The sequence below is a fragment of the Myotis brandtii genome, unplaced genomic scaffold (genome assembly GCF_000412655.1).
Source record: "Myotis brandtii unplaced genomic scaffold, ASM41265v1 scaffold500, whole genome shotgun sequence".
Taxonomy (NCBI): domain Eukaryota; kingdom Metazoa; phylum Chordata; class Mammalia; order Chiroptera; family Vespertilionidae; genus Myotis; species Myotis brandtii.
The window spans coordinates 1,745,693-1,756,205 of record NW_005369062.1 but is presented as its reverse complement, the minus strand read 5'-3'; the positions used below and the strand labels follow the sequence as shown (position 1 = coordinate 1,756,205).

At 40.0% G+C, this 10,513-nt stretch overlaps 1 protein-coding gene across 1 annotated transcript in view; it reads right to left on the bottom strand.

Annotated features, from left to right (window-relative positions):
* VPS36 (vacuolar protein sorting 36 homolog (S. cerevisiae)) overlaps positions 1-10,513 on the bottom strand; it is a 43,300-nt gene that overhangs the window by 10,198 nt on the left and 22,589 nt on the right. The window contains exons 4-6 of the mRNA XM_005876943.2: positions 7,688-7,802; positions 6,417-6,506; positions 5,608-5,694 (exon numbers count right to left, since the gene is read on the bottom strand). Coding sequence (XP_005877005.1) covers positions 5,608-5,694; positions 6,417-6,506; positions 7,688-7,802 — 292 coding nt within the window. The remainder of the gene's footprint in view (positions 1-5,607; positions 5,695-6,416; positions 6,507-7,687; positions 7,803-10,513) is intronic.

Here is a 10,513-nt window from a genome sequence, read left to right as displayed (position 1 = left end):
AGAAGAGGGCCCGTTATGTCTTCCTGTTGCAGCCACTATTTTCTTCTAACATGACATTTCTCACATTGTAGAGAAAGCCAGTCTGCCTGCCTACTTGGCACATCACTGCAATACCTACATCTGAGGCAGGGCTCACTCAAAGGAGAGAATAGGGACTATCTACTGAATAAATCAGTGACCTGCATGAGAGAGCACAATGCTTGTGTAGAATACTCTGAGTAATGTAACTGTGAAAATTAGATTGAAACACAGTAACATTTCATAAATTAAGAATAACAGTATTTTGAACACTAAAGCAGTATGGTATCGTTCAGAAAAATGAACACTAATAATGCAAATTTAATTCATTGCTTGATGCCATCTCCAAAAGTGTCACACAAAAGAGATGACAACAAAAGTCACTGAAAAAGGACAGCGATAGCACCTTTTGGGTGGCAAAGAGAATGGCCATGATGTAGTGGACTATACTTGCCTACAAATCAAAAGACCTGAGTTCTCATAACCCTGGTTTCAAATCTAGTCACTAGCTCTGAAACGATCACTTCTCTGGATAGTAAGAACCTCTCTAATGCAAAAATGCTGGAATTTTATGGGAATAAAAGATTCCAGGAAGATGATGGCTATGACAATATAATCTTTTAATCTCTCCAATTCCCAACATAAAAACAGACAGGGCAACTATATTTCAAAACCACAGACAAAATATACTACAAAACTAAGTGACAAGATATCCACAAAAACACCAAGAGCCACAAGATCTGCATCTAGATAGCGGAAAGAAAAGGGAGGCACCAGGGCAAATGATAGATCTAAAATCATGTAACTCCAAAAGATGCCACAGCTGGTCACTGGAAAGTGAGATGGGCCATCCTGAGGACAGTAACACACTGGAAGGGCTTTGCCCCCTTCAATACTGGGTGGGTACAGAGGTCCTCAGGAATGGCTGACACAGCCTATGAACTCATGAAACTGACCCTTCAGGCTTCTCTTCCAGGACAGGATCCCACACTGGGGAGAAACAATTGAGAGAGGACTCAAAAATTCAGCAAGGTAGGGATAACAGAGAGAAAGAGAAAAAAGGTTCAGATAAAAATAGGATAGAAACAGGGCCAGGAAATCACAGAAAGCAGCCACCACCTTTTTAACACTGTATGAACACAGCAGGAGAGTGAGCTCTGTGGAGTGAGAAAAGCTATCCTGAATTAGCTCTTGCTCTAAAAGTTCAAGAAAATGAATTTCACATGAAAACAAGCAATAGCAAAGTATCAAGGTCAAATCCCACACAAAATTAAAAGGAGAAAAATAAGGAGAATAACATTACAGACATTGAAAGCATGCCAGAAAGACATGTTCACAGATCAGATCGAAATGTAACCTTTTATTTCAAACTAGAGGCCCGGTACACAAAATTTGTACACTTGGTGGTGAGGGGTCCCTCAGCCCGGCCTGCCCCCTCTCACAGTCCAGGAGCCCTCGGGGGATGTCCAACTGGGGGTGGGCCTAAGCTGGCAGTTGGACATCCTTAGCGCTGCTGCAGAGGCAGGAGAGGCTCCTGCCACTGCCGCTGCGCTCACCAGCCATGAGCCCGGCTTCTGGCTGAGCGGCGCTCCCGCTATGGGAGCGCAGTGACCACCAGGGGACAGCTCCTGCGTTGAGCAAGATCCGGCCAAAACCAGCTCTCCAACATCCCCCAAGGGGCCCCAGATCATGAGAGGGTGCAGGCCAGGCCGAAGGACCCCACCGGTGCACAATCGAGGCCGGGAGGGACGCGGGAGGTTGGCCAGCCGGGGAGGGGCCACGGGAGGGATCCAGGGTGTGTCCGGCCCATCTCGCTCAGTCCCGACTGGCCGGATCCCAGCAGCAAGCTAACCTACTAGTCAGATCGTCTGCCCCCTGGTGGTTAGTGCATGTCATAGCGAGTGGTTGAGCGGCCTTAGCATATCATTAGCATATTACGTTTTGATTGGTTGAACGGACGACCGGACGACCAGACACTTAGCATATTAAACTTTTATTATATAGGATGAGCTAAAAGATGTTTTCAAAAATGACACAGGCTATGAAAGGACAATATAAATCAGAAATGAAGTGACAAGATTCAGGAAAGAATTTTTTTTTTTTTTTAACGCTGAGACAGCAGGAAAGAATTTTTTTTGATCATTTCTGAAATAAAGACTACACTAGACAGAACACGAGTGAATGGACACAACAGATATCTTAAGAGAAGGTGAAAAAAAGGAACATTTTCTAAATAAAAAAGAAATGAAGCCGAAACCGGTTTGGCTCAGTGGATAGAGCGTCGGCCTGCGAACTGAAGGGTCCCAGGTTCGATTCCAGTCAAGGGCATGTACCTGGGTTGCGGGCACATCCCCAGTAGGAGATGTGCAGGAGGCAGCTGATCGATGTTTCTCTCTAATCGATGTTTCTGACTCTCTATCTCTCTCCCTTCCTCTCTGTGGAAAATCAATAAAATATATTTAAAAAAAAAAAGAAATGAAGAAAGAGATAAAAGGGGTTTGGAAGTCACAAAAAGTAAATATAGGCGATAAAGCTACAAATACAGCTAAGAGGACTCTCAGAATAAAAAACAAACAAACACAATTTTAAAAATTAAATAAATATAAATAAATAGAAAGAAAATTACAACATAGAAAAACTTCCCTGAAATTAAAAGAAAAAACTTCTAAAACCAAATATTGAAAGCATCCTATATAATAAAAGCCTAATATGCAAACTGACCCCTTGGGCGGTCGTTCAACCACTCGCTATGATGTGCGCTGACCACCATGGGGCAGCACAGATCATGGCAGGCATCAGCAATGCGGTGCTGGCAGTGGGCAGCAGTGGAGGCACTGCCAGCCCCAATAGGCCCTGATGAGAGCGGGACCACAGAGGGATGGTGGAGCAGCTGAGTGGGCAGCGCCAGGCCAAGGCGGGTGCAAGCGGGGGCCCGATTGCCCAACCAATCACCGTGTAGACAGTGACCAGTGGCAGCGGGGGGCGGGGCTGCCACTCAGCTCCCAGGTGCTGAGGGAGCCGGGCAGGGGGCCCAGCCCTGATCAGTCACCCCACTGGTGGGATGGTGGAGGTGATGGGGCAGCGCCAGACCAAGGTGGGGTGCCAGGTGGGACTGTGGGGCTGCGAGCCTAGGGGCGCGAGCTGGGGCCGGATCCCCACAGGCCACCCCAAGGGACCCCACCCATGCATGAATTCGTGCACCAGGCTTCTAGTATTGGATAACAACCAAGAATGAGTAACACATTCTAGTAAACACATAGACACAATCCAGTAAAATTACTAGGCTTTATTTAAAAAAAAAAATCCTTTGGGTATCTAGGAAAAACAGCAAGTGACTTTTAAGGGGTGAAAAAATTAGAAGAGCATCACTCTTTAGCAGCAACACTTCACACCAGACAATAAATTAAAAGTAACATACTGAAGGCACTCAAGGAAAGAAAATATGAGACAAGGATTTTAAATCCACCAAAACTGACTTTCACGTTTAAGGAATACAAACATGCCAGAACTCAGGGAATATTGTTCCCATGAACACTTCCTGAAAAATCTATTAGAGAATGAACTTCAGACAATCCAAATGAATAGAGGGAGATCAGCATAAGGACTGGTAGCATTACACAAATAGTTACTTATAAAACTGTGACAAAATGAGAGCTAGAGGGGAAATAGTGTATATATAGTGGCAGAATGGTCAGACAGTGTAGATGCAGCACACCTATTCTTAAAGCATAGGAAGAACACATACAAAAAAAATTCTTTTTAACTTTTTTAATAAGTACTTGCTAGTGTAGTCCTGAATTTGAATAGGAAGTATCAGTATGACCTCATGAAGCACTTTTATTTAAAAAAAACACACACAAAAAACTAGCTCTTTCCACTGAAAAGGCCTAGAAATAAAGATCTCTCCAATATAGATGCATATTCTTAACAGGTAGACTGTGGTTTTGAAATAGCCATTTCCTACTAAAGACAAGCAGAGCTTCTCAGGTGTGGTTGATTCTATATCTGGGGCAGGCTATGTTCAAGATGGTCCTGGAACTTTTGTCACACAAGATTGTAAGTAAGCTATCAAAGTCCACCAAGTCACCTCAAAAGCACTCAAGAGCCAACCTAAAGAGGCTACCACTGGCCAAAGATGAGACAATTTGAGCTTTAAATAGAATAATAATTGTAATTTATCAAATATGTTAAAATTTATGAATTCATAGTAATATGTAAAAAAAAGATAACCTAGTTAATCACCTTTGGAGGATAAAGAACCAATTTATTATCCTGAGAATAAAGGGGAGGAAAAAACCCTTATCCTTGCCTTCCCTATATGAACTATATCACTGAGTAGCTAAATAGTAAATGAAGGGAAGCATCTCTTTAGAGAGTATTCCAACTAATAAATGAAAAATAAATCATTGACTATCACCATTTGCAACCACCAATAAACCGATAGATTTATGCACTGAACATTAACATCTGCTGACATCATAAAAAGAGACATTGCCTGGCTAGTGTAGCTCAGTGGTTTGAGTGTCGACCTATTAACCAAAGGTCAGATTTGATTCCCGTCAGGGCACATGCTGGGGTTGCAGGCTCGATCCCCAGTAGGGTGCGTGCAGGAGGCAGCTGATCAATGATTCTCTGATCATTGATTGATGTTTCTATCTCTCTCCCTCTCCCATACTCTCTGAAATCAATAAAATATATTTTTAAAAAAGAGACATGATGTGCCTCCTGATGAAAGAACGCAGACCGCTATTCTTACCAAAAGGATCAAACATGAGTCTAAATAAGCCTCTGGATGCATAACTGGTTTTCTTGACCACAGTTCTGTTCCCTTTGCTTGAATTTTCTCATATAAAGTTTCAGAAACATTCTAACGTAATACTCAGGGTTGTTCTCCTAGTCAGCGGTTCTCAACCTGTGGGTTGCGACCCCTTTGGCGGTGGAACGACCCTTTGACAGGGGTCACCTAAGACCATCCTGCATATCAGATATTTACATTACGATTCATAACTGTAGCAACATTACAGTTATGAAGTAGCAACGAAAATAATTTTATGGTTGGGTCACAACATGAGGAACTGTATTTAAAGGGCCAGAAGGTTGAGAACCACTGTTAGATGATGGGCTGGTTTGATCCATTCCTGACAGGTCTGGTCCCTGAGTGGTTATCAGCATTATATTATGTACAGTCTGACCAGGGTTAAGGGCCACAGAATAGCATTTTCCCCTCAATTAAGTTAACCAAAATAATTATAAAGTGGACCTTGAATTCATTAAGAGTATCCGCCAATCGATTTCATCTAGATTTTAAAATTTACACACAATATTCCATGATATTTTCTAACATCACAAAAATCAGATTTGCATTTCTTTGTTATTCCTTTTTGGAAAAAGTTTTCAAAACACATTTTGGCTAAATTTTGCCAACCTGAAGTGGACCTGTTAAATGGAATAAGATACTGTATAGCTTCAGGCAAACTGAATATTCCAATAAATATTCCAATATACAGAATGGAATTAGTCAGTTTTATCCAAAAGAATAAACACACAGGGCTGAAAAAGACAGATGACCGGAACTTGTGTAAGAATTACCTCAGAAATGTTTTTGTCAGTTTCTTTTCTTTTTTCTTCCAGTTTCCTTTCAATACCTACAATTCCTACAGCCCTTATTCTTCCTGGCTGAAAATCAAAAGTAGAAAATAAAACATACAAAATAGGAAGGACACAATCTTTTGTAACCCACCACACTGTGTTTTCAATGACGGGAAAGGACCACAAAGAACCAAAGAAAAACAGCATACAACTCCATCTAGTTTCCTTTCAAAACATTGGTCAGTTTCTTGCTGTATATGACAATCTTCAAATCATTCTAAAGAAGCACCGAAGATACAATAAATGGCATATTTTACTTTTCATTTCAGATATAAATTAAATTTCCTATCCATTTTTGTTCTTTGGCAACTTATTATGTATGTATCAGATACTTAATAGGGTCTCAAAAAATAGTTAAAAGTTTTGGTACTTGATAGTTATTGTACAAATTGCTTTTACACATATGAGCATCTGTTCACAGTTGGTGGTTAATTTAGACTGGCCTGGAAAATGTCACCAGTAGTATTTATTGTCAGTTCTCTTAGATGCCACATAGATTATGAACAACAGGATGAAGTCAGTGGAATCTAACTTCTACCACTCCAGAAATTACTCTGGTAAGTAGTAATTACTTTTTACTAAGTGTTTACTGTCTACGAGCACTAAGTTAGGTTCTATGAAAATAAATTTTTAATTAAATATCATTATTTTGTTTCTGGAAAGTTCTATAATCACAGATATCTTATTACTTAATAAAGATCCAAATACAGAGCTGAAAACACTAGATTAAGAAACAGTTTTAAAAATACCTGTGGTCCTCTATTTGTTTGGAATGACTGGGAAACTGGCATATTCTCCCATCTTCTCTGTGTCATTTCCTCTGATAAACGCCTATAAAACTGTTATACACATAGATACACTTTAAATGAGTCAGTCAGGTTGTGGCATCCTCATTGAATTAATTACTTAACATTTCTTTAGTTGAAAGGTCTAGTCAATCATTTGCAACAAGCCTAGAGTTCTCAGAGACATCAAAGAAAATCAAAGGAAGTTCTCTTCTTGGATCAACTTCAGAAAGAATAAAGAAAAAAAAAAGAAGGAACTGACCTTCTATATAAAGCAAGCTATTTCAACAAAGAGATGAGTGACAATGAAATAAATAGACTTGCTTTAAACAATTCTGCCTGTGTGGATTGTTTTCAACTTATAGTGAAACAGACACAGTGCCAAGAAAAATATACAACCATTAACCATGAAGAAAGTTAAGAATAATTTGTCTAGTTAAAACGTGTAGTCAGAAATTGGGGCTAAAACGTGCCTCTGCTCACAAAAAGATCAACTATATTTTTCACTTACAGTGAGATTGACTGCAGTTAGTGACTTATATTTACTTAGTGCCTATTGTTGTGAAGAGCACTGGGTGCGAAGCCATTGAAAAAGAACATAAGTAAGTTATGACATCAATGGGAAGATAAAAACACACTTATAAATGCCTAAAAATATTTATACAGCAATTTATTAATCAGAACATATAAACTATATTCTAAAATTAATATGTAAGAACAAAGGGCTAATAACGACAGGACACTAACAAAAAATAGAGATTATTAATGTGGAGAAATTGAAAATCTCATAATTCTGAAGCTATAGGGATTATGACAATGTGGTGTTGACGTAATATGGTATTGGCACAGGAACAGAATAGCTCAGAAATGGAAAGGTACCAGTGCTTATATGTAAAAAAAGAACCACTCAAGTGATTAGATTTGTTGGAATTCATAAACTGCCTTCAACTGGACTACATATACCACTGAAAACTTTACTAGTAGCCTAATGGCATGACTTAGCTTCCACTCTTTCCTTGTGACCACACACTCCTGCTTCTTGTTCCCACTGTCACCTAAACTTCATATTCTTTACTGATAAGACGTAAGCTATCAAAAATGTTATAAACATGTGGTGAAACCTATGTTGCCTACATCATATTGACAATATGGAAACAATACTGCCTCCCATCATATTAACAAACAAAAATATATGCAAGCACACATTTATGGCCTAATTTTATTCATATACTTACCTCAATCTGGCCATGTTCTTTGAAGGAGAGTTTGATGTAGGAGTTCTTACTACTCTGTAATGGACCAAGCTCTTTGTTAGGAGGAGCTGGGTGAAGATGAACCACTATTTTAGCACTAAAGAAAAAGCAAATGTAATGTATTAAATTGCCTTTTAAAAATCACTAATCCTATTTTTATAACTTTTAATATATTTCAGGTCACTTTTAAAATTCACATAGAAACAAAGACTATCCTTTTGAAGTTTGTATTAATTCAGTATTAATGAACCTTTCAAAAATATCTCTACTTAAAACTTGCAAGCTATGCACAAAAAAGTTCAAGTTATTAGGTCTATAGATTAAATATAATGTGGTTTCAGGAAATAAGTTCAAAATAAATTTGCAAAATTTGGGGTGGTTTATGATTTTGGTTTATGATTAGGGTTGTCCATCTACAGAGTCATCTCCAGAGGTAACCTCAGGGCCTATAATTTCTGCCTAACCATAGTACTTAATTCACTTGACAACAAAATGTGAAAACTTATCTATGGAATCCTTCCCAGTGGTCATAGTCACAGCCAGTCCTTGCAGCAGATTGGCCTGAAGGATAAATCCCTCCCATTGAGGTGCCAACAGTAATCAAAGCTCAACTACAACAGGAGGGTGTACATATCCCACCGGGGGTAGGGGACGCAACTGGAGTGCCCAGCTCAGGTGAACAGAGAGGCTGTGCCACTGGACCCTACTGGACACTCTACCAAGCCTGGGAGACATAGCAGCTCTACCTAATACACAGAAACAAACACAGGGAGGATGCCAAAATGAGAAGACAAAGAAACATGTCCCAAATGAAAGAACAGAAGAAATCTCCAGAAAAAGAACTAAAAGCAAGCAAAGTACTAGATAAAGAATTCAAAGCAATGGTTATAAGGATGCTCAAAACATTTAGGGAAGCCCTGACCGGTTTGGCTCAGTGGATAGAGTGTCGGCCTGCGGACTCATGGGTCCCAGGTTCGATTCCGGTCAAGGGCATGTACCTTGGTTGCAGGCACATACCCAGTAGGGAGTGTGCAGGAGGCAGCTGATCGATGTTTCTCTCTCATCAATGTTTCTGACTCTCTATCCTCCTCCCTTCCTCTCTGTAAAAAAATCAATAAAATATATATTTTTTTAAAAATTTAGGGAAAAACTAGTTGAACTTAGAGAGAACTTCAACAGCATAAAAAAGGACATGAAAACCATAAAAAAGAGCCAGTCAGAAATGAAGGATATACTAACTGAAATAAAGAATAATTTAAAGGGACTCAATGGTAGAGTAGACAAAGCCAAGAATCAAATCAGCGATTTGGAATATAAGGATGTAAAAAATCACCCAATGAGAACAACAAAAAGAAAACAGAATCCAAAAATATGAAGATAGTGTAAGGAGACTCTAGGACAGGGGTGGGCAAACTTTTTGACTCGAGGGCCACAATGGGTTCTTAAACTGGACCGGAGGGCTGGAACAAAAGCATGGATGGAGTGTTTGTGTGAACTAATATAAATTCAAAGTAAACATCATTACATAAAAGGGTACGGTCTTTTTTTTTTTTTAGTTTTATTCATTTCAAACGGGCCGTAGTTTGCCCACGGCTGCTCTAGGACAACTTCAAGCATACTGACATTCACATCATGGGGTTGCCAGAAGGAGAAGAGAAAGAGCAAGAAATTGAAAACCTATTTGAAAATATAATGACAGAAAACTTCCCTAACCTAGTGAAGGAAATAGACATACAAGTCCAGGAAGTGAAGAGAGTCCCAAATAAGATGAACCCAAAGAGGCCTCTCCAAGACACAAAATAATTGAAATGCAAAAGGTTAAAGACAAAGAGAGAATCTTAAAACAGCAAGAGAACAGACTTATCCTATATAATAAAAGCCTAATATGCAAATTGACCAAACGGTGGAATGACCAGTCGCTATGATGTGCAATGACCATCAGGGGGCAGACCCTCAATGCAGGAGCTGCCCCCTGGTGTTCAGTGCGCTCCCACAGCGGGAGCACCGCTCAGCCAGAAGCCAGGCTCACAGCTGGTGAGCGCAGCAGCAGTGGCGGAGCCTCTCCTGCCTCTGCGGCAACACTAAAGAATAGCAAGCAGGCGGGTGGTAAGGAGTAAGGGCTCCCAGATTGCGAGAGGGGACCGGCCAGGCTGAGGGAACCCCCCAAGTGCACAAATTTGTGCACTGGGACTCTAGTATATCTACAAGGGAGCTCCCATAAGACTGTCAGCTGATTTCTCAACAGAAACTTTGCAGACCAGAAGGGAGTGGCAAGTAATATTCAAGGTGATGAAAAGCAAAGACCTATAACAAATATCACTCTACCCAGCAAAGCTATCATTTAGAATTGAAGGACATATAAAGAGCTTCGCAGACAAGAAAAAGCTAAAGGCGTTCATTACCATCAAACCAGTATTATATGACATGAAATGTTAAAGGGTCTCCTTTAAGAAGAAGGAAAAAAATATGAATAAATATGTATCTATCAACAAATTAATCTAAAAAACAAAACAAAATAAACAAGCAGAACAGAAACAGACTCATAGATAAAGAGAACATTTTGAAGGTTGCCAGACGGGAGGGGGTTGGAGGGACGGGTGAAAAGAGTGAGGGGATTAAGAAGTATAAATTGGTTGTTACAGAATAGTCATCAGGATGTAAAGTACAGCACAGGGAATCCTATCTAATAAAAGAGAAACATGGTAATTAGCGTACGACCGCTACCCTTCCCATTGGCTAATCAGGGCGATATGCAAATTAACCGCCAGCCAAGATGGCGGCTAATTTGCATACATAGGCGCAATGATG